The 25285-nt window shown below is 43.2% G+C and overlaps 1 protein-coding gene across 3 annotated transcripts in view; it reads right to left on the bottom strand.

The window, feature by feature from the left end:
- SOBP (sine oculis binding protein homolog) overlaps positions 1–25285 on the bottom strand; it is a 160524-nt gene that overhangs the window by 53908 nt on the left and 81331 nt on the right. For 2 of the 3 annotated variants that reach the window (XM_074333360.1, XM_019735036.2), the window contains exon 5: positions 9962–10057. The exons of the other annotated variant lie outside the window; for it this stretch is intronic. In XM_074333360.1, coding sequence (XP_074189461.1) covers positions 9962–10057 — 96 coding nt within the window. The remainder of the gene's footprint in view (positions 1–9961; positions 10058–25285) is intronic. 3 annotated transcript variants of the gene reach the window in all.

The raw sequence follows: 25285 nt of genomic DNA, 5'->3' as shown, positions 1-25285 counted from the left end.
GTATAACAGATCCTGCTGCAGTATCTGAATCAGGTTCCATTCAAAGGAAATCAAACTATATTGAGATGTGAACACTATGAAACAGCAGAGTATTTCACATAATTATGCTTAGGGTGTGACATAACCTATGCACGTTGATATCCTGAATGTAGATTATAAAATGTACAGTGTAGGAAATGCACCTATGTGCACTCGTGTCTCCCCTAGGCTGCAAACATCTTTAAGAGATGACAGGAATGGTGATGATGATGGATTAGGGCATCCTAATTGATTAAAAAATGTCCTTTATCCTAATGAAATCTGTAGCTTGTTCTATCGGAAGAGAGAGGGGGAAAAATCATTCTCTACCCACGTAGCTTCATGAATTTCCAAGAGAAATATTGATAGATATGCAACCCAAAGTAGAACATTAAGCAATTTTCTGGATAATTCAGGCAAATGTACCACTTATTATTTGAATGCTGGCTTATCTGGGGTGTGTCTTAACTGGTTCAACAATTCACTTTGAAAGAATGAGCAAAGCCCTCTATCAGCTCCATTGAAGGAAGAGGCTACAGCAATAAAAGGCTCAGCCAAGTCAGCCCCGGGCCAGCTCCATTCCACCCTGTCAGTGGCTGATGCCTTGTCCAGAAACAACCTTACACCTTTCCTTCTGACCTGAACTAGAACCGGGGGGAGTGCTTTGTACGCAATCATTTGACAAATAATGATTGAGCACCTACCTCCACAGTTCATTGAATCTATATCACCACTGACTGTTAAGATGCCATTATTTTACATCGGTAGGGAAAAATTCAGCCAATTAAAAAATGTGTTTTTTTTTAAACGTTTGTAATATGCAATCAACTGTACTAGGCGATACCATTTCTGAGATGTTAAATGTGAGAGGGGAAAAGGGCACCGTAGAGTCCATCAAATGCGGTGTGGGCCAGTGTGGTTCTCAGAGGTACAGCAAGGAAGGACAAAGCTCCTGCCTCACAGAGCTCTCAGCCAAAGACAGCCTCCTCTGGAATTAAAACAGGATGTCTCCAAACCTCGTTGTCCGTTGTCCGTGGCAGTGCATAGGGAGGAGGAGCTGGGAAGAAAGCCCTGCAGGAAAGCCTGACACCTCAGAGCAGAGGAGTAGGAAATGTATGAAACACAGGACTGGGAAAGACAATTCGAGCCAAATGCAATGAGAAAATACATTATTTTAAAACTCTTGTGTGCCTGAACCTGCTCATTCGCAGCTTAATCATGGGCTTCTATCTTCCTTCTTCCCTTTTACAATTCCCTCTCACCAGTCCCCCATCACCCTCACATTCCCAGCTCCAGTTTCTTGCCTCCTGTATTATTCACATATGTCATTCTCAACTCCAAATATTTTTTATACCCTTTCCCTTTCTCTCCCAAGAGACTCCTGTTAGCTTGTTCTTCTAGCCATAAACCAAACACATGACTGAATATGATTAATATTAGTTCTGGCTGGTTACTTGTGCGATTTTATATTGATAATTGATATCCTATCTGATTTTCTCGTTTTGCTTGATATATGACCTAGAGTTTCCATGAAGCCATCAGAGGTGAATTCTCTTTGGTATTTTAGGTAATTGTTCAGTTCTAGCAATTAAAACAATGGGAGAGAATGTGACTGACACCTGCCTGACTCCCTTATGCTACTCGATGGCTAGAATTCTCAAAGGTAATAGAGCAGTTCACTCCAAGGAACACAACTGTACCAAACCAAAAGAGGCCAAGCCTTTTTTAAAATGGCCTATGATCCTAAAAAGAATCAAAATCTTTAAAAAAAGAATTAGCACTTATCATACATAATCTATTGTTGTCAGATTAAAGAAAATAATACATTCAAATACTTGTATCACATTGAAAATATATTTTCTGTAGTCTACCAAATTAAACAGCATATGCTTTGGTGACTTTCCCCCCAATTTATTATGCATTGGGAAGTATCAAACACTGACATGTCTTTCTGAATAAATTCCCCTTCCTAATATTCCTATTGATGTTTTTTCTGGCTTCAGAAGTCTACCAAAGAATTATTATTATAAAAAAGCTGGAAACAGTGATTCTGAATTAATTTCTTCATTCTTTCATCCCACAAACACAGACTGAACCCCTTCTCTAGCCCTGGGATGGAAGGATGTATCAGACCTGCTCCCCACGCCGAGAAGGTGGCCGTGTGTCCTGGTCTGAACTCAGGTCAAAGAAATATGGATCAACCCTCAGCTCTGTGACTGCTCACTGGGTCCCCTCTTCTCCCCTGGGGCAAGGAATGTAACATCTTTGAATTTTAACTTCCCCATCTGTGAAGTGGAAATGACAATACCTACTTAGCAAAATTGTGGAGATGAAAGGGTCTTAAAAAGGGCCTATCAGGACTGAGGACAGCGCCAGGCATTGCTGAAGGCACCCCGCTAAGGATGGTGTCCTGTCTCCTTCCCTTCAAAGAGTCCACCTCAGCTTGCTACTGCGGGTATTTCCTCGTGTAGATTACATTTTTCCTTTGCTTTGCATGTATTTCCTTAGTTGCCTATTTCTAAGATTAATAATGTTACTATGAAATGGTAGGGCAGGGTAAAGAGGTCTTGGATCATGCAGAGCGTCTTCCATGAGAGTTACATTTCTACAAAAACAGCTTGGCTCTAAGAATTATCTGCATAATGTATTTTGTCCCTCTCACTCTTCACAAGAAAACTTTGTGGTGTCTGAGTGCGAATGTGTATACTTAAGACTATCAGATAATCTGTCGCTAGAAAATTTGGCCAAGTGATAGTTTATGATGTGCCTGAAAGTAAGCAACCGTAGAAGAAATAATCATAATCACAACATTGATTGAGTATGATTTGGCCAACTGTTCGCCAAATACTGGTCTAAGAACCTTATGGGTATTCATTCAGTTAGGCCTCACTCCAGTCGTACTCGACAGCTACTGTTGTCCTCATTTTACAGACAAGGACACAGACACAGAGAGGTTCACTGATTTCCCAAGGTCACACAGCCTGTGGGTGGAGTGGTAGAGATTCCTGAATCTGAACCAAAAAGCCTGGCTCAAGAGTCCAAGCTCTTCAATACAACCCCCTATGATTTTTTAGAAGTTTGATTCTCTTCCGAAAAGTACTCCAACATTGCAGTTCCTCACAAATCAGCAACGTCTGCTCTGCAGCTAACGGGCATCTCTGGTGCTCTCAGCATAAATAGGCCACTGGATGGATGGTCAAGGGTTTCTCTGAGTTCTTTGTTCTAAATTAAAATATTACATATGGGCTTCTGCCCAAACCAACAGGAAAGAGACTCTAGTTAGAGAATACAGGCAAGTACTCCTAGTACCTGCCTTAAGATTTTGTTTAAACCAATGTCACCTTCTAGCTCCATTTTATTGGTAATGAGGCTACTGCTTAGTAAACTTTTATACCAGGCACACTAAGTGTTTCACACACATGATCTTGTTGACTCCTCAAAACGACCTGGTGAGGTAGGTACTGTATTTATCCTCATTTTGTTGATAAAGACAGTGAGGCTCAAGGCAGTTAAGAAACTTGCCCCGATTGCACAGCAGCACATCTGCAGAGCAGGAGTTAAGGGACCCACTCTGATCCACCATACCACAGTGTGTCTTGGAGAACACATGGTCCTCGATCTCTCTCTCTGGCTCTAAGACCCACTGCACTTACTGTGTGAGAAGCCATCATGACCACCAAACCATTATGCCTCTGACCTCTTTGTGCCATGGCCCTGAAATCAGAAAGGCAAAGATCTCCATGCCTTGGAAAAGGGAGCTTCCGGGGACCATAGGGCTCCGATCAAAGGGCCCCCAACCCCAAGAAAAGGGCAGGGCAGCAGCTGGGGAACTCAAGCGCTCCTCCATATGACTTCTCCCCCAAATAAAGAAACTAAAAAGACAGAGTTAAAATAGGGTTTGCATGGGTGGGAGTTGAAGGGAGATGGCCTATTGGGGTCCACAGCGTCTCTATACAGGACTAGAAGCCTCTGAGCCACGAGACCAGAGCAGCAATGGGAGCCAAGAGGCTGAGAAGAAAGAGAGAAGCAGCAGACCCAGTTGGGGAGCAAGATGAAACAACAGCACAGATGAAAACAGAGGAACGTTCAGGTGAGATAGGACAACTCAGGCAGAATCCACTCCTTCTGACTGTGTGAAGTCTAGATGCCCTTGCTGGAGAGTGTTATTGTGCTACCTTTATTAGAAGTGCCCTTGCTTATCTCACATTGGTCTTTCTAAAAAGTTCTATTTTTCTTAAACATATTTCAAAAACCTGTAGGCGCACAAGAATAGTCCCCGACAAAAGGGATCTGGAGGGTGGGTGGAAAGAATGGTGGGCTAGGCCAACTCTCTCTAGACAGCAACCAGCCCCTAGGGTTTTCTGTGTCATTTTACACTTTGGGGGCTTTTACAATTACTCTGTCAGGAAACTGGTACCCTGCATACTACATACACACATGTCATATGATATTTTATTTGATGTGATGGGAATCCAAGTGTGTCACCAGGAATTTTAATTCTCAGCGCCTGTGCTACTCAGCTGTAACATCAAAGAAACTGTATAAATTCAAGTTGAGCTGGAACATGAATCTGGCTTTCTGTAAGGGGAAGGTCTAGGTAATTGTACCCATTTTGAAAAGCCTATCACATTTCTAGTGAAATGTGGCAGTTTCTATCACCTTTGGGTGGCTCTCATTAAGTCTCCATGATCTAATAGGACAATCCTAGCAATAGCTACTAATGACAGAGATCCAGGATTTCCCCCCATTGCTGTGATGGGGCCAAGATGTACTGATGAGTTGGGCTGGCTTGCAGAGATCTGATCTTGTTTTTAAATAAACACATTTAGAACCAGGGACCTGAGAGCAAAGTAGACTGAAGTCGTCACTGGCACTGTGGTGTGTTTTTCACCTTAAGGGTTTTTTAACTGGATCTGACCGTCCACGCCTTATAAGGCTGTGCTGAGCAGGGAGAGAAGCACACAGTGCACAACAGGCGCCGTTTGTTTTATGTACACATACTCCCAAAACTCCAATTCCCAATTTAATCAGTGTCCATGGATTCTTTCTAGCCAGAGAAGTGGGGTGCTACGGGTTTTACATACAAACAAACAAACAATTAGCTTCACAATACTCCAGCAAATAAAAGGAGGGGAGGGGTGTGGGTCGAGGGTAAAGGGATAAATGAAGCAAGATTAAGAATTGATCATTGTTGAAGCTGAGTGATAGGTAGATGGGAGTTCACTATATGACTCTCTCTACTTTTGTGTATGTTAGAAATCTTCCATACTATTTTTTTAAATCCCAGAAGTACTAGGCATTTCCACGAAGCATAACTACTAACATCCAGACTTGCCAGGATGGTGTCAGGTGCTGAGACCTCCGCGAAGGGGCTGGCCTGCCAGCTTACCCTTACCCTTCCGGTGCTCTCCACTCCAGCCAACTTCGATGACAACTGAGGCGTGGGTCACCTGGCCTGTCCCTTCCCACCTCCTTGCTTTTGTCCATGCAATTTCCCTGTGCCTGGAATGCCCCTTTTCCTTACACCCCAGCTCCGACTATCAAAATCCAACCCATGCAAGGCCTAGATCAAAGGTATACCCTTTGTTAAGTCTCTAATTACTGCATATGGAAGTGATCTCTTCCTCCTTTGTACTCCAGAAATCTGCTGGTGTTCTCTTGGGGCACAGCTCACTGTGTAATGATAAAAATCATGCGAATAAGAAGAATCATAATAATAACAGCTAATATGTACCGAATGTTACTGTGTACCAGGCATTTTAAATATGTCATCACTTTCAATCCTTACAATATCCTCTGAGGTTATTACCGTTTACTATTACATTTTACAGATGAAGATCTGAAGCTCCGAGAGGTCCAAGAGGCGGAATAGGGATCTAATGTGATGTGATGGCAGATGTTGTCACCATAAATTTGAAGCCTTTGTACCCATAATCCCTAGCTATACCACCAGCGTGACACAGTATAAAGTCCAGCTGGGGCAAAATTCTAACTTTCAGAAAGACCTGAGAGCCCGCCTTCCTGATGGCTACAATGCTGTATATGCCAAGTCCTTCTACTGGATTGTAAGCTCCTTCAGGGAAGGGACTGTGTCTTTTTCAATTTTGTGTCGCCCACCAGCCCTGGGTGGTACAGTGCTTTCTACATAGAAGATGTGCAATAATGTCTTGTCATCTGAACCCTGTACTAATACAGAGCAGTGCTGTATTAGCAGTTCTGATGAAGGTCTATATCCTGGCCTTGTAATCTGTCTGCCCGCACAAGGAAATCAGATGGACAAATGAGCCCACAGAACCGCCTAAGCATCTCTCCTCCCCACCACGTCTGTTGACAAGGCCACAATACTAAAATAGTTTTCACCTTCTCCCTACACAGGCGTCGTAAGTGACCAGAAAGAATTCTTCCCCATGCTATTTTTATTTCGCCTCCCAGCTGTGGGCTCCCTCTGCCTCCCTCTGCAAAACTCCCATTTCTCACAGCCTTAGGAAAAGCCAAAAAGGGAGTCAGACTTTGTCTAGGTGACGACTTGGGAATCTGGAACTGAGGGAGTCAGGCTGATTTCCCCCTGCAGTGTCCTTTCTCTTATTTCCCTTTCAGACTTCCTAAACCTGCTTTCTTTCCAACCAAATTACACTCCATTGTTGCTGCTGTTCTTTGATTATATTTTGACCTTCTTCCTGAATGCACCAATGTTCTCTGGACAGGTCCTAAGAACATTTGGGGAATAGGCTCAGTCGCCTTCAGTTCCTGGCCCCAAACCCTTTCAACCTTCCTCTTCTTGCCACAGGTCCCTTCCCTCCAAGGACCTTGCTTATGCTGTACTTCCACAAGGTCTTACTCCCAGCTGGCTTTCAAGAACTGAGTAAATACTGGCTGATGAGGAGGTGTCAGCTCATAACATGATTAGAGTCTTCCTCTCTAGCTCTTAATCCAACTCCCACCATCGATATGAGCATTTTAATAGAGGAAATGGGAAGGCGTACTAGTCCCAAAAGAATGAGGCAATAATAGTAAAGGCAGCAGCGATGGAGTTGAAATATGGACCAAAGGCTAGTCACCATGGCTGGCTCTAAATGTTCCCTCTTCCGGGTTCTCATAAGCCATGCTGCTGTTAATATGTGAATTTCCTGCAGTTTCTTTTATTGAAAATTATCTGCCTTAGTCATAAATTTAGATATGCCAGCAAAATACCCTGGTGTGTGTGTGTGTGTGTGTGTGTCCCTATCAATGAAGAGGTAGATGAGGCCACACTGAATTGCAATATATCACGTAGTACTCAAGTTTTATCTGTCACTCTTCTTGACAGCCTTGCATTTTCAACATTAATAAAAAAGTATAAGGTTGCTGCTGCACAATCACCAACCAAAGAATCTTGGCCACCAAGCTAGATATTTAGTCGTCTGTGTTGTATGTTAAGTGTGAAGGCATATATCACCGTTTGGGGCTTAAATGGGAAGATCAATACCCTACAGGAAATCTACAGTTGCATAGCGTCTTTTTCTATCAGCCAATGCTTTCTCTGTCGTGCCTTCTGATGACACACACTTGTGTATTCCAGGCATTGATTTTACTTTGCTTTTGTTTCGGTTCCTTAATACTCCTCCCTCTTCCAAGAAGCAGAGGTTGGTGGTGTGAGTGGAGGACAGAGGCAACCAACGGTTAATAATAAAGTCAGAAGCGATGTCTTATCTACCTGGCCAAGGCACTTTCTGTCAGCACCTGTGGCCCAGTCTTAGCCTTCCAGCCATGAACCCCTGATCACTTGGGACCCTAGAAGTAACCTGTGCCCTCAATTCTTTCTCCCAAGAGCCATCGGCACCCTCCACAGGGCTCCTCCACTTTCTAACCCCCCCCCACCCCACACCCCACACCCCCGCCCCGCCCTGCTCCCCCACTATTCTTGCTGCAGTGAACCATGCAAGATGGCAGAAACACCCTTAAGCTAAGAAAGCACTTTGGACGGATCTTGCAATCTTCTCTCAAGGACTCTTTCAAAATTTGCTCTAAGCTGCACTAAGAAAACTCCAAGGACTTCCTATTTCTGTCTTAATAATAAACAAATCTCTTTCATATAGAAGCGTAAGTTTTCAGTGCTTCATAACCAGCCAAACACCATCGCTTCTCCTGCAGCTGAAAAAAATTAAATCTCTCCTTGGAGAAATAAGCTTACATGTTTTTTTCTCTCTATTCTCCTTTTTCTTTTATCGCAAGAAAGTATGCTGACCAACATAAAGCATTCTAACAGTGACAGAAGAACAAAGATTGCACCAATCTCTCAAAACTACTGCCAACACAATATTGTGTTTAAGCACAGCAATAACTAAACATGTAATTTCTCTAAAGATAGCTGGAAAAGATGTTCACATATACGTTTTACTTCCTCCAGTATAAACTGACCACAAACCAAGACTCAAGCACAATCATTTTTCTAATAAATAGGGGAAAAAAACAAATATGGCATATCACTTTAAACAATTTCTCTAAATATAGTGACTCCCAAAAAAAGCATTTTGATACCAAAATATAGCCTAAATGGCCCCTATGCTCTTTTGCTGGATAACCGTAGTTATTGAGTGAAACATTAACACGGCATTGAATGAAAAGGGTTTCCCCAAAATCAGTAATACTAGCAGGCCCGGAAGTTTAAGATATCTAAGATATCCTATAAGGTGAGTGAGCTAACTTTTCAGGGGGGGAAAATGCCTTTACAAGCAGCGCATTTGCCTGCAGATTGGTCGGTCAAAGGATGAGTGGTGCTATTGTAACCGTGCAGACTGCAGAGCAGGGAAAGGAGTTTCTTGCTGTCAACATATAACTACTGTGGCTAGAATAAGCAAGAGCTGTATTCTTCTCTCTTCTCCTGCTCTTTGGACACTTTGTTTTTTAATGAACAGTTGGTATCAGAGCTAAGTCCAAACACGGTTACATGTGGGATTTTCTAATGCCGAGACCTGGCAGAGCTGCACTGTGTGCCGCCAAAAAACTAAACAGAAATGAGACTACCTCAAAATGTAACAACTGAGCATCCCCATTCTCTTTCAGTGTTTTCATTTAGTTGGAGCAAATGTTTTGCTTTAATGCAATTGAAAGGAAAAGAACATTTAGGGACAACATAGCTAGATCCCTCATAAAGCTTCATTTTCCAAAGCAGTGTTTGAATCTCTAAATAAATGACAATTCATTCTCTGTTTACTTTAGGTAAACAGAAAATGCATTGCGGAGCACTCATTTTCAAAAGCTAATCAAGAACATTAGGTCCCAACAGATTCATTTAATAGAAATATAATAGGCATTCCTGCTTGCTTTTCATCTTGTCTCACTGTAAATGCTAAAATGAACAGCAAATTAACCCTGCCTTGGAACAGAGGCCCTGTCACAGCTGATACCCTTTCTCTCACGACTTGTAAACACCCTGCATCCTGTCGCTGCTTTGACTTCTACATAGGAGAGACGAAAGTGCTTGATTGAGTTTGGCAAGACAGTGCAGGAATACTTGAATTCTAAAGGGAGTACTGCGTGTCAACTCTGCTATCTTTCCTAGCAGAACAAAATTCTACCATGTTGTCTCCTAAAATAGTGTACAATTAGGAAGTAGGAGGAGGTGGGGGTGGAATTGTTTTTTTCCAAGCTACATGTATCAACTGTCTTTCTCTGTATTTTTAACTTTACTAGCCATTCTCCAAATGGCTGCTTTTAAACTACTATACAAAACAAGCTAATAAAGACAAGGCCATCCACGCTCTAGAATCAGATACAAAAGATTTGCAAACAATTTGAGATCTTATAATTAATATTCAGCGATATCAGAATTAGCATTTAGAACTCTATACAGAAAAACTATAATACTTCATCAATTATTGTAATAATGAACAAACCCTTTCAAAAACTGTTTTCACTGTGCTAAAGTAACATTCTAGACTTGTTGTAAGTATATTATTCTTACAAGTAGTTCGCAGTTATTCTTGAAGGCAAGCCTTGGAGTTTCCTTAGCATAGTGCTGCTGGGGAAAATTTTCAGCATGTCCATCTTCATCTCTAGCCTGAAGGGAAATATAATGGCCTATTTAGGGACTTACAAATAATGGAAGAAAAAAAGCTAAAAGCATAACAGCTCAGATCATTAAACAAACGGGAATCCAGAAATAACAACATTATTAAGAAGTTTGTTTAAATACGCAGTACGCCTTTTAGATATCAAAATTTGGGATTTATTTTTCTTTACATTGTTTAGTTTGAACATGCAAATTCATTGTGGTGTAATATTTAAAATGATATGAAGCAAACCAAAATGAAGTAATTTTGTTGGAAATTACCACCACTTAGTCTTCCAATGATTTTGGTTGCATATTTAGGATTATATGACATACATACGTGTTTAAACTTTTTGGCATGCTTAAGCAATCTCTAGATAACGCACTTTTAAAAAATTCTAATAGCAAGGCCATAAGAAAAGCAATTTGCATAGTTATAGTTTGCATTGTAATACTATTAGAGATAAACTGATTCCCCTTGATTTTTAAATAAAAATCTGAAAGGAGCAATGATCTAGTAAGTACAATGACTCTTCAATCAAATGCAGTGAAAAAATAGATTTAATTAAGAAGCTGCATTAAAAGTTACTGGTTATTTTGATCTACACTGTTAATTAAGAAAGCTGAAGTTTAAAATGGAGACATTAACAGAACCCATCCGCAATACCGCTTGCACACAATCCTCTTTCTAATCTCCATCGGTTTCCGGTTTGGAGTTGGAGAGAAGGGAGAGGTAGGTGAAAGTAGGCACGTCGGCAACACTCATTAAACCATTCACTTGGGTGACTCTTGCACTCCGCTCTGCTCTCAGCTCTTCTTAGCCCTGACTGCTCTCGCTTTCCTGGCCTCCTGAAATTCACAGCTGAGCTGTCTCCCTCACATATGGCTGGCATATAATTATGCATATTCCATTTTGCACTGCATTAAAATGATGAGCTCTTGGCTCCCTGCCAGTTGATTTTAAAAAGCCCAAGTGAAGGAGGAAAAAGGAGAGAAACACAGGGAGAGCCGCACAGGAAGCAGCAGGTAGTTCTGTCTGCTGTCTCTTTAGATAAGATGTATGTCTGGCACCGAGGGAACAGCTGAGAACTACCTGTTGTGATGTATGGATGGAGGCAGAGAAAACAATAAGCATACATCTGTGGCATCGCGATGACAGCGCTTATGTATTGTTTCTCCTCTAATAGAGTGAAATCTGCCCGCTGACAAGTATCACTCAGAACTCCTCAGCTAGACTGCGGATTGTCATTTTACAAAGGGATCCATAGTTTGTACATTTGAGAATGTATAGCTTGTTTTTAATAAAGTCTACTGCTACTTATTGTAGGGTGGGACCTGGATGGAATTTGGAAGTGGTATGTCATAGGCAGTAATATTTGGGTTTCAGGAAGTTTGTGGAGGGACAGATTGCTCTGTTTTGGTTTCATTTTTTGAAATTTATGAACAGCTCTGTGATTTGGTGCCTTTTTATTGTACCTTTCCCCCCTCCCAAATCAGAGTAAAATTAAAACGCAGTCATGGGATTGGACCATATGTGACAGAGAAAAAAGCGTAAGCATTGTTTGTGTCCAATGGCTACCAAGGCACTGAAACCAGTGGTTTCTTCTCACTGCATTAGTTCTAGCCTGCAGCTCCATCAAGGTTTAAATTAATACAGCCTTAAATGGGCCCCGTTTTAAAGTGGAGTGTATGTATAAATAAAAGGCAGCTGTAAGAAAGCAGTAAGATGCCAATGGGCAGTGACAATGTTGGATTCTTCATAACTGAATTTTAAACCACTTTTGAGGTATAAGTCTCTTGAAGGCAGGGACAATATTTATTTTATCTTTCTTATTCTGCCATGCCCAGTACCTTACTCTTAGTTTGTAATTAACAAATATTTAATTGATGGGAAAAAACAAAAAAACAAAAAACATACATGGATTGTAACTAGACCCTACCATAAACAGCTCTGTAGAAAATGCCACCTCAAAATATGCTAAACTTGTTGGGAGGTTTATTATATTCCTGATGCACTATGATACATATGCTTGGAAACACACTTTGCATATAGTTTACAAGGACTACTATTTACATATGTATGTCTACATTCAATATATATGTATCTTGTGTATAAATATTCATAAGGTAGAATATGTTTATTATGCATGTACTATGTATACACATTCATACACACCAGATGCCTGGGGATATTTTCAACATTAGTGGCAAAAAATACATTCATTCCATTTACATGTAAGGTCCTCACAATGCTTTTTGTGTTTTTAAAGGAGAAAAAAATCTAAGATTTGAATGTGCTTCCTCAAAGGAGCTATAGATTTCATATAAAGCCTCATAATTTATGAGCAGCAGTGGAAGAGAAAGGAGAGGGGCACTGGGGAGATTGGAAATGGAGAGAGAAAGCCAGAAACTTCCTTCTTTATTAAGCCATATATTTGCCTCTGCATCAAATTCCCAAGGCCCTGGGAATGGTCTGTCTCTGACAATCAGCTTGATTCCAGAATCTAAGGAACTCCATCCGCCAACCATTCACTGCGTTTCCACAGGCCCCAGAGATGGAAAGGACAGGATGTTCAAGAAGACCCAGCACGATCACCCTCACATCTGTGTGCACCTCCCACCAAAGTCATTCCCTTTGCATGCTGAAGTCTTTTAAGGTGAAATTTTAAATTATTCTTACCAGACTAAGTTAAGATAATTGCATTCATCTAAGGCAGTAGTAGTTCTCCACTCTGGCTGTGTATTAGAGTTATCTGGGATGCTTTTTCTTTTCTTTTCTTTTTTAACATATTGGTGCTGACTGCTCCTCTCCCCCCAGATCTATCCAAGATTCTGATTCAATTGGCCCAGGGCAGGGCCTGAACATGGGTGGTTTATTTTTTCAAAACAGCTCTCAAGTGATTATAATGTACAGCAGAGCTGAGAATCTCTGATCTAAGGGGAGTGCCTACCGGTATCAAGGGGAGACTCTTGGCAGAATTGATAGAACGTTCTCTAACCACATCCCAGGCCCACTGGAGTGAACCCTATGCTACCCTTGGAGGATGGAGGATGTGGCCTGAGGTGGGTCTTACTCTAAAGATTCCAGAGATGGGCCACTCCGGTGGCTCAGGTGGTTGGAACGCCGGGCTCCTAACTCCAGGTCCCCGGTTCGATTCCCATATGGGCCAGTGAGCTGCGCCCTCTACAGCTAAGACTGTGAACAACAGCTCTCCCCGGAGCTGGGCTGCCCTGAGCAGTCGGAGGCTGGTGTGAGCTGCTGTGAGCTACTGAGTGCTACCATGGGCTGCTGAGTGCTGCTGCAGGATGCTGAGTGCTGCCGCAGGCTGCTGTGTGCTGCCATGAGTAGCCGGCAGCCAGCATGAGCGGACGGCAGCCAGCAAGAGCTGCCGTGAGCTGCTGTGAGCGGCCGACCAATGACCAGTGACTGCCTGCCTCAGTTGCGGGGAGCACAAGGCTCATAACACCAGCATGGGCCAGGGAACTGTGTCCTACACAACTAGACTGAGAAACAACGGTTTTAAGTGGAGTGGGGGGGGGCAGAAGAAAGAGGGGAAAAAAGATTTCAGAGATTACATGACTAGCTACTTGTGGGCAAAAAAAAAAACACAAAAAAAATTACTTAGTTTCAGTTTTTGGTATAACAAATAACCATGGAAGAACTACTAGAGAACTTCCTCAAAAAAGCCTTCCTGAATCTCTCTAACCAAGGCCAGTATCTCCACTCTGCTTTCTGTTAGAGTAAACACAGGTGAACCCTTACATTGGCTCAGGAGACTTTGGGCTCCTTCACTGGACTGCAAGCCTCCCGGGGGCAGGATGGCATCTGGTTCTCCAGCCCCAGCCACTACCTGGTGGCATGGGTTCCGTTATCATGCCACAGCAACTTGGTGGCAATGTTCAAATCCAGACAAACTTCCTTACCGTACATGTCAAATCATTCCGAACGTTTTACAACCTCTTCTATATTGAAGCCAGTGCCTTTCTGCACCTGCCCCGTTTTGGGTGGCAGACAATAGCATATCAAGGGGACGGAGTGGACAGAGGGAACTCACAAACCCTATGAGGAGGGGTACTCGAACCCTGAAGAGGTCATGGTAATTACATAAAGCAAACCAACTTGCAGCTAATTTTACTGGTGTCCTTAAATTCTCTACGGATGATGCTTTCTCTCACTGCCTGTCCCGGGGCAGACCACCCCACTGCCAGCTCTTGGTATCTATCCACTGGGACCAGGAGACCTGGGTTGATGTCTGACTTTGTTCTGGAGTGACCAGTTCTGACAGAGGAATGTCACGACACATCATGATGAACTAACTCTCTCCACGGCTCTTATGCGCAACAGCTTTATTCTGACAAATACGCTAGATATGTACGCCAACCATGGGGAAAAGCAAATGGGAAACTATTTTTTTGCCTTTGACTACAAATGTGATTGTCAGACCAAAAGTGCATTTTTTACCTATTATTCTAAGACGCCTACACTACTGCCATAAAATAGACATAAAACTTAAAATCCTCTGATTAAACTGCAAGGGGATTCCCCATCTTGCTGATAGGCATGGATTCATTCTCACATTGTACCTAGTATTTGAATAAATGTTAGATGATGTGAGAAACTTAGACCAATTGCCTCTTTACTTCAAAAATCTCTGGCTTAAGCAAGCTTTGTATTCATCTCTCTCTTTCCCTGTGAATCGTCACTACTTAATTGCACTTTGATTCTTATATACAGGAAACTTTAGTTCTCTTTCACAGAATTCACTTCTTCCTTTGGGCCAATGCCTTGGAGCCATGGGCCTATTCAAGCAAGATCAGCATTCTTTCTCCTCTGGAAGACTCCTTCAGAAAATGTGGAACCTTCTAAAAACAGCTCCAAGAACCTACCTACCTATGCGAAGAAAGTGAGATGTTTGTGACAATGAAAAGGTTAACCCTGTTGCCACTTAAGTAGAAAGGTAATGAGGCTTGGGAGTTAACACCTCCCTGCCATGAATGAAAGTTTACACCTCTGTCACTGTGATTGCTGAATTTCTTTTGGAAACAAGAAAAGGTTCTGCCTGGACTCTGAGCTGGGAAGAGCTCTGCAGAGCTTCCAGACTTAGCTTTCCAATGCGGCGGCAGATGTAGCACATGTTAGCTCTCACATGTGGTGTCATTACCAGACTTGGGAACATCAAAAATAGTGCCTCTCAAAGTTGTGGGAATCAGTTTAGAAATGAAGACTTGTAGAGGAAAAAAATTTATAAATAAAATTTTGAACCAGGGGTAATAGAATTTCTTTTTCAAAATGCAAGATAAAAGTATGTGGACACCACTTCCGAAAACTCTTGGAATTTCATTTTCTGATACCCCATTTCTGGTCTTCCCTTCCTTTGTCAAACGCCTACACACATTCTCTTGAGGAAACTCAAAGAGGAATAAATGGCAGCTGTCACATGCAGCCTTTCAGTGTGCTGTGAACTTGAAATAAAGGCCAGCCCATTTTCTTTGCCCCTCAGTGAAATTCCCTGGGCTGTTAGAACATAAGGAGGCCTATGGAATAGCTCCTGCTTCCACTTGAGTTACTGCCCAGTTAGTTATTCTCATCTTGGTGCCCCAACTCTTCATGACTGAAGTCTCACTTCCCTTCAATGGAGGTCCCATCCTTTACCCCATTTTCTCAGGGTAAAACCAGAGATCACCTCTCTTCCCCACTTTTCCTGGAAAATTCTCACGCATCCTTTAAGACTTTGTTCAGACTGCAGCTCCTTTAGGAAGCCATTCAAGACTTCCTCTTTCTGGTCCTAATCTGGGCTCGGTGCCTGTATGTATGTCCATTCCATCCATCACATTGTGTTATGACCATCTATGCGTTTGCCTTCCCCTCTAATCTGTGAGGTCCTCCAGTACAGCAATTGTTCTATTCAGCTGCAAACCTCTAGCGCCTCGTCTAGTTCCTGGCACACTGGATGGGCTCCACAAATGGTGAGTGAATGAACGAATGACTGAATGGTTCCTTTTTTTTAACCCTAGCATTCTGCCCTGCATTTCAGTCCCTAAAGCCAAGTATTCTGACCTGAACCTCAGGAGTTCTCTCCATACCTGAGTTTCAGCAGGCCTCTGTCAGAGCTCTGTCCACACCTGCACCACACCTGGACCTTCATTGATTATTCCATGCACTTCTGCTGAACACCTGTTCCCTCCCACGTGGTGAGACACGAGGGTCTTAGCCTCCCTGCAGATATTGTACTCAATTCAGACTTTGGCCAATAATCCTTCTGTCCACATGTTTCTCTCTTCTGCCTCCCACCTAAATTGACCTTTGTCTAACAAAAGTCAGTCTAACCTCTGGTTTTTGTCTCACCCTTGAAAAGCCCACTCCTAGATTAACCAGCCTGGTGCCATGCTCCCTGTTTCTGATATCTCACCTAGTTACTGTGCCCAAGTCAGCCTGGGTGTAACTTGGTGTAACTCGTCTTGGGCATGACTCATGTTGTATCTTCCCTACCAGACTGGACACTGCTTGAGGGTTGAGACCATGCATTATGGATGAAGCCCCCATGCTCAGCACAGTACCTTGTAAACCAATAATCCTGTAAATATATGTTGAATGGATTCTTTAACCTTCTGCTCTTCCTTAAACCTGGGCCCGGAAGTGTTTTTTCTCCACTCCGAGCTGCCTTCCTCTATAAATGGATACCCATTAAGTATGAGTTGTTCCCATGCAAATATTCAAGTCACTGAACAGCTCACACAGTTGCACAGCTGTGAACAGGACTGTGTGTGCACGCCGCTTGCACAGAGACCTTTCTCCTGGACAGAGGACGCCCACCCACCACGGGGCTACCTGCTCTGGAGACACCCCAGGCACCAGAAACACGAATCTGATCCATTCACGTTACTACTCATCTTTGTCCCAGGATCCCTTGACCTCTCTTTGAGTAGCTTGTCATCGAAGATTGACTATGGGAACCTGAAATGGTGCTATTTTACTTTGTTCTTTTAACACAATGTACTTAAATGCCCATTTTGTATGTGGGCCAAGGGAAAAGCGGTTTCTCCAGCAAAGTTCTTCTGAATTCTCCACCCTCCTCAACGGGCAGGCAGAGGCGCTCTCCCCACAGCCCGTCAGGCCCCTCTGACAGCTCATCCGTCTCTGACGGATGAGATGGACTGATTGGCTGCAGCTATTTTTTCACTCCCTGCAAACCCTGTATCATAAATTTTTAATATCCAGTTTGGAGTCTTCAAAGAATAACGGTAACAAATATACAACATGAAGATAATGGGAATCGAATCATGTTTATGGCTTCCATGAGCATCTCCTTAAACGATGTCAGGTCAGAACCACTCTGCGCTGCCAGCGCTGGGGCTAATGTCCTGCCTGATTAATGGCTGTCCTTACTCAGGGCCCCTAATGGACTGCATGACAGTTATGGCAACAGATTCCACATCAGCCTGAAATACAGCTACCACACAAACAAAAATATATCATGCTCGTCCCAGCACATTCCAGCTGTGTCTGGAATAATCAGAGCCATTGCTAAGTGGTTCTGAAAACCCTTGTTTTCGCTCTTCATTTTTCTAGTCTATTTTTCCTTTATCAGACAGGTGACCCTTCTGGATTTATCTTTCACTGCTCTTTGTGAGGTCACCTGAATGTCTTTGTTTGCTAAGAAATGTTTTCTCAAAGGGACTACAGGTAAGGCCCAGCAGCTGGGGCACGGAACCCCCTTTCTTTCCTTTCTCCGAAGCCTCGCACACCCATCACATCCCAGGCAGCTTCTGATTATGCCAGGACCCTTGATCCACGGTGGATTATCCAGGTTCCTTGATGGCTCCCCTTCCCCCACCTCCTGCTTCCGCCCACCGCTCCCCTTTTGGCTTTTCCACTATTCATTTGCAACTATTACCCAGGGACCCATGAAGGGAAACAAAAAGCAGGGAAACACCAATGATTCCACTTTGCTACCGGTTGGTGCCTATAAAATGCTCAAATAATTGGCCTAATCTAGGCATTTCAGGTGGCACCTTTATTCCGCCTCTCTGAAATCATTAGGCAGAAGGGGCTGGACTCATGTCTCTATGTACAGACCTCATGATGGACCTGAGAAATTAGAGATAATGTGAAACAGGCAAGAGCTGGCAGGGGACTCCAGGACCCCATCTGTAAGGCTAGGAAAGGATCCAGACATTACGGAGGAGATTTACTATCCACAGGAAGTCTCCCCAGAAATAACCTGTTCTCAGATGGGAATAGGAAACATTAGAATCAGATGAAGATACTGCTCTGGATCTTATCAGGGATTCACAGTAACATCTAACTAACATTCTTATGGCTCTTATGTGTGCACCAAACACCGTTCTAAGTGCTTTATGTGGATGAACCCATTTAACACACACACCCATACATATACCAAAACAAAAACAAAAATTTGGGAGGTGCGTACTTGCCTGCATTTTTACATGAGGACATTGGAGCATAGAGAGATTATGTAGTTTACACAAAGTCACACAGCTAACAAGCTATGGAACCAGTCTTCAAACCTAGGCAGTCTGCCTCCAGAGTCCCCACTCTAAACCCTGATGATCTACTATCTCTCTGCTGGTAGTAAAAAAAGGAAAATGAATAAAATCAATATAACTTGACAATACTGATGTCATTAATTTTTAAATATATATTAATTAAGGGAGGTTTTTGTCATTCTCTGGTTTTAGCATTCTAAGATTGAATACACCAAGGAAACCAAGAAAGGCAGGTATGAATGACAAATATAACAGAAGGAGGCATAGTGGGGTCAGCAAAGAACCCAGGAACAGCGAGCCCAGAGCAAGCACAAACCACCAGGTCTGTGGCACAGCCTGACGGAGAGGGTGCTTCAAAATTTATAAAATTAATTCTTCAAACACAAACCTCTCTAACCTGATCCTTACTAAATAACTCTAGAATCACTGCTTACACACCTAAGCCCATCAATTCCAGAAGGACACATCCTCCTGGGCTCACTCAACCACTCCGATCCTGTAGCAATTTCCTTTGTGAATTGCTAAAAGCATTATCGGTATTATATTTTTTTATTAATCTCATAGACAATGCTGTACAGACTATATAGGATGTTTGTGTGTCTTGTCTCACTTAGTCCTGGCACCCAGGTCTACAAACGCAGATTGTGACTTTAGTTAATGTGACTCAGTGCATCAAAGCCATGAAGACACTTGAACAAACTGAGTCCCTGTAACTTGCCCAGCTGAGAAACTGGCCTGATGCTTCAGGGTGGGGCTGTGGGGAGCCAAAGGGCAGTTCACCAGCCTCTGTGCAACACCACAATACACCTACTACTAATAATTGAGACAGAGCAACAGTCATGCAGCCCAGATGTCAATGGCTAATAAGCTAACTTGGTGGGAAGACGATGCGAGAGGCTGGGTCCATGGCCCTGCGGGAGAGTGAGCTTGCCCTGTGCCACAGAACAAACCCTTTACCGTGACCTGCCACATCACACACACACGGGTCTTGTCAAAGGGGAGATGGAGACCAGAAAACACACCTGTCACTACTTACAGAAGGAATAGCTCAAAGGGCACACCCCGGTGACAGTGGTCACGGCTCACCAACTGAAACTAATGGTATCCTTGAATCCGTTTCTAGTTCTGAGGTCAAGGACTTAAATTCTGAATTAGCAGCCATACTTGTCAAAAATTATGATGTCACAACTGTTATCTGTAACAAAGGTTCTCCACTCAGCCCAATTTAACTTTCTTTTCTCCCATCAGCAACTATACAGAAATACCATAAGCAGGGTCCGGATACAACAGGGTTGCCTGTGCCTTCTCTGGATGGTTCACACGCTAAGCCTCAGCCCACCCCATCCCCTGGATGCCCAACCACCTATAAAGTGGACCTATAGATGCCCCAAGGTATTCTCAGTAATCACCCTGCACTCTTGTTACTGGTTCGCTCCCAGCTGGGGCTTGAGCTCACTTCCATACCATTCCCAGCTCTCGACCCCCACCCATGACTCTGGCCCTGCCTTGGGCCCTTTGCTCTGTACACTTGGCCTGGCTAGCGCCTGCTATCCCTCGTTGTAATAGCCTTGGACCAGCTCTTCTGGTCCTCCACTCTGGACAGCCCCAGGAGGGTCACCTTGGTCACTGCTTGGGCCTGGGACAGTTTTACAGTCAACATCCTATAACAACACCTACATACAATTTATCTTAAAGATTTATTTTGTAAGAAGTAGAAGTGAGAATTATGCAATGTGTGTCAAGATCTGAAATTGGCCTGAACCTTAAGAAGACAGACCAGGACTAGAAGCAAAATCCTGATGGTTACTGAGCACGGGCCACACAAGTGGCCTGACCAGTGTGGAGTGCTGTCGTGATTTATGCCAGAGGAAGTGGGCAAAGGAGGAAGACAGGGAGACATGGCCATTCACTTTGCCTCTGGGTCTTTCCGAGTGGGAGGTGGGGATATGACTCTGAGCAGGATGGTCTTCCTGACGGCTTCAATTATGATCCACGTGCCACGTGACCTCTTAACAGAGGCTTAAAGGAACAAAGTCTAAGCTGCCTTGTTTCCAAACCCAGGACCAATGGGCTTCTCTGAGGAGCCAAAGGCAAAGATTGCAGCAAAGGCTTCAGAAATAACCTCTGCTCAAACGACACCCTCCGGAGCCTTAATTTTAAATCCCAGCTATTCTGCAGATGACGAATGGAGGTAATAAAAGGTGGGCTTGTGGCATGTTTAAATAGGAGATAATCACTAGAGCAGAATTTGGGGTTGAAGGAAGGGTCTATTGAAGCCAACATCTGAGTAGCAGGTTAAGGTCCATTTTTAGGTGGACCTTAGTCATCTAAAAGTTTCTCCTCTATCACATCATCATCATTATTATTATTTCATTATTATTACATTTCTAGGAGGCATATTTTGGAATCAAAGCCCAGGTGACAAAAGTCAAGAAGTTACCTGGGTTTTCACATCATCTCCCCTTTTAGTATAATTGAGAACAAGGAGATATAGTTTTTCTCTGCAGCCCGGCCCCCCCCCCCCCCCCCCCCGCTCCATTCTCTCCCTCACCCAACCTTTCTGGTCACCAAAATTCCCAAACTATTCCAGTTCCACTGCACCCTGGTGTCTCAGTTGCCCAATGCGGTTCTAGATCTGAGGTAAGTGGGAGGCACTGGAAGGAGGTTCCCAGGCCACATTCTGGACCCCAGTGGAGAGAATATCACCACTTGGCAGAAACTTTCAACTCAATGACTGCTTCCTGGAGCTGTTACCACAAAAGAAGAAAACACAACACAGAAGTCCCTTTGACAGTGACATTAAGATGAAAGTTTGTGCTGTGGGAGACGCCATGCTAAGTATTCTGTGGACTTTGGCTCATTAAAGCTCCCCAAATCCTTATGAGGTCTAAATGACCATTGCCATCTCCATTTCGCCAGCAAGGAATGTGAAGTGTAGCGAAGTTAAGGAACTTGTCAAAGCTAAAGAGCTTATACTGGCAAAGCGGGGCTCTGAATGCGGGCGTCGCGACACCAGAAACAGGCTCGTGACTCCTACATCATATTGGCTCTTCAGCCTGCGGCACAGGCAGCACGGGAAGCTTGGCTGATGGTGAGCAACAGAAACTGTAGGTGTTACTAGAAGGCAGAGAAGTCATGGCTCAAGTGTCCCAGTGGGTCCTAGCAGGGGGAGGAAAACCCTGCCTCTTGGTCTGCCCTCTTCATGGATGCACGATGCCCAGTGCAGCTCCCATGGAGGTGAGCACCACCCTGAGGGTCAATGCCTGAAAGTCAGTTGACTGGGCCAAAGGCAACAAGAACACAGCCAAAGGCTGAGTGGATCCAAACCCTAAGCCCTCCAGGAGAAAGAGCAATGGCCTTTCCAAGTATTCTGTACTTGAAGAGAAGAGGGAGGATGGGAAGAGAGGGAGGATGGGGAGTACACAGGGTGATGGAGTGTGCTGGGGGAGGCGGGTATACCAGCAGGAGAAACTCTGTGTGGAGATGGGGAAGACCACATCCCCGAAAGGGACACGCTTCTCACTATGGGGCTCCTCATCTGGAAATCTCATATTCCTGTTTCATTCACACACCCTACAAGTTAAAGGTTATGAGATTCCAAGGTGGGAGCCTGAATCTTTCCTTGAGTATCAAGATAGACTGAGATGTGTTTTCAAGAACAAAGGATTCTAAATTCATAGAACCCTTCTTGTGGTTCTTGACTGATCATAGAACAGAAAACTTATGGTTCGACGTGGAAAATAGTAAAAGGGGAATACAAATGATCACTTGGTGTAAGTATTACTAATATTAGCCTCCCCTTATTAATAAAAACAAGCAGTGTTTACATGTAACCTAATACGATAAAGAAATTTCATGAATTTCTTTGCCTTAAGAAATGACAGAATTTTACCTTTGATTTATAAAAGTGTTTTGCCCTATGTAGGTTGCACTACCCTATATTTATACCAAACCACTGTATGTGGCATTGTGATTCCACGGGGAGCATACGGCAATAATGAAGGCACTTACATAATTTTTTCCTTAGATTTCATTCATTCATTCATTCATTCATCATTTATTAAGCATCTACCGTGTGCCCAGCAATTGTAGGTAATCAAACAAGTATCTATGAATGGTATTCAGCCCACATGTTCAACACATTTTAAGATCAATGGTAACAATAGAGCAAATGATCCCTTGCCAAGATCTAACCATATACAATTTGGAGTGTCAAATATCATACATGTATATCCTACTTAAAATTTAGATTTTTTTCAAATTTAAAAATTTTAAAAGATAAATAAAAGTGAACCATAAAGGGCAAGAAGTAGAAAATATTCTTGTAGGCAGACAAGAATTATGGGGAAGCAAAAAGCTAGAAAAAGTGACAGCAAATTTTTAAAGGCCAAGTCCTCCCTCCCCACTACCCCCCATGTGCCATTTGGTTGAGAATATTAGTATAGAAAGGAGTGAAGGGGGTCATTTGGTGTCAACACTGAGCTGAGTTTGATTTCTGGTGCCACCAGTAAAATGGGGTGGGGCGGGGCATAACATCTAGATGAGAAACTCATTGCAAGGATTAAATGAGATAACCCATCACATCCCACACAATGCCTGGCACAGAGTAAGTACTCAATAGATGACAGTTATTCACATCTCACAAACCTATTTTCTTTTCTGGAGAGAACTCAGCTGACAGGAAAGCAATAGGGACCTACTATCTTTTCTTATCATTAAAGTCTTGATTAAAATTGAGCTGTGTGCAACTATAGAGTGTGTTTAGCGGCAAAAGGCAAATGACAATCAGAAGACACTGGCGAAGGCTTAAGGACTTTTAGAAATGCAGAAACACACCTGCTAATCAGGATCCTAACCTTCCACACAGCCTGGATATATTGATATTTAATAACCACTTCTATCTCCCTTTGGCCATCTGACTACCCACTTTGCTCTCTGCAAATAAGGCATCATTTTGTTTTCTTTGTATCTCTTCATCTCCTCTTATGTTTCATGAATGGCACCTCCACCAAGAAACTTCCATGCTAGCTGAGCAGCCTGGCATTTGTGGAGACTGCTATATGTTGAATCCCACGGCCCTCACCACACATTTGCCAAATACAGTAGTCCCTTGGCATCCATGGGGAATTGGTTCCAGGAACCCCCTGCAGATACCAAAATCTGCAGATATTCAAGTCTCTTATATAAGATGGTGTAGTATTTGCATATAACCTAAGCACATCCTCCTGTATACTTTAAATCATCACTAGATTACCTGTAATACCTAATACAGAGTAAATGTTATGTAAATCGTTGTTATACTGTATTGTTTAAGGAATAATGACAAGAAAAAATCGTCTGTATGTGCTCAGTACAGAGGCAACCTTCGGAGGCCTAATTACATAGCACACATTGGCAACAGTGTAAAATTTTCTTTAGAAATTTTTGATCTGGGGTTGGTTGAATCTGGAGATATGGAACCCACAGATACAAAGGGTGGACTATACCTTGACCAAGATTTTATTGTGGGTCCCCTTCATTACCATTCGTGTGATCACCCTTTATTCTTCATTTTCCCCGCTAACTTCACTGTGTATCCACTTTGTTTCTTATGCAGTAGCAGAGGACACCTGTATCGTTTGCTGGTTTAAGCACTCAGCAGAGCTTGGGCATACATCCCCCGTGGCCCACTCACTGGCCCACTCACTCTTTCCAAGCTGTGCGGACCTCACCAAAGACAGACAGGTGCAGACAACGTAAAGGAGAGGGAGAATTTCTGAATAATATTCGGTTCACCGTTTTCAGACAATGTATAAATGAGTGGCCGTTATTTTCTTATTCTAAAAGCTAAGGCTTTAAAAACAAACAAACAAACAAACAAAAAAAAAAAACCCTAAATGTTGCAGCATCTATGAGGTCCTTATTCTTTTTAGAATGCAACTCAAAATTGTTGCCTTTGAGTTTTGTTTGTTAATGCGTTCCTCCCCATCTTTCTGACACATCATCTCTCCCGCCCAACCCTTAGACAGGAGACCGAGGCGCCTGGCAATCTCTTCTCGCCTGGCAATCTCTTCTCCATAAGTGAGAGTCCCCTCCCTTAGTCATTTGTGCATTTGGAAACAGCTTTTTTAAATTTTTTATTTTACAGATTGATTTCATCTTAAAGTAAAATGTCCTCCTTGTAAGAAACATTCTCATCTCTATCTCTCCCCACCCCTTGCTCTGTCGCAGGAAGCCGCTCTGCAGGTACCACATACTGTTTATGCTCATTTGTTTCTTCATATTACATCCTGCCCTCCTGTGCTCTAGGGTCTGATGTCTACAAAGATATAATCAAAATGAAATTGTGTTAGTGTAGATTAGCATCTGTGGCAGCAGTCCCCACGAATGACACAGACAGGGCGCTAGCCAAAATGTCTGTCTTGTTTCGAGGGAAAAATGAAAAATGACATCTTTGTAGGGAGAAGACTCCATGGAGACCGGGTAGAAATACGGCCGGTCCCTCTGCCCACAGACAGCTCTCTTCCCTGTCATACGGCTGACAGGTGTGTAATCATGTTCCTTAGTCACAGTTTGTGTTAAAATAACCAATTACCTAAGGAATGAGATTGCAGCTCCAGTGTGACTGTCCCCTCCATTACAAGGTGATGATGGGCTTGAAGGGAGCTCTGCAGGGCGTCTCCCCAGCCAGGGTGCTGTCCGAGGCTCCGAAGCCACTCCTGCTCTCCAATGAATGCTCTAAAACGCAGG

The sequence above is a fragment of the Rhinolophus sinicus genome, linkage group LG05, assembly GCF_036562045.2.
Source record: "Rhinolophus sinicus isolate RSC01 linkage group LG05, ASM3656204v1, whole genome shotgun sequence".
NCBI classification, from domain to species: domain Eukaryota; kingdom Metazoa; phylum Chordata; class Mammalia; order Chiroptera; family Rhinolophidae; genus Rhinolophus; species Rhinolophus sinicus.
The sequence above is the reverse complement of the archived record's forward strand: the minus strand, read 5'-3'. Positions and strand labels throughout refer to the sequence as shown.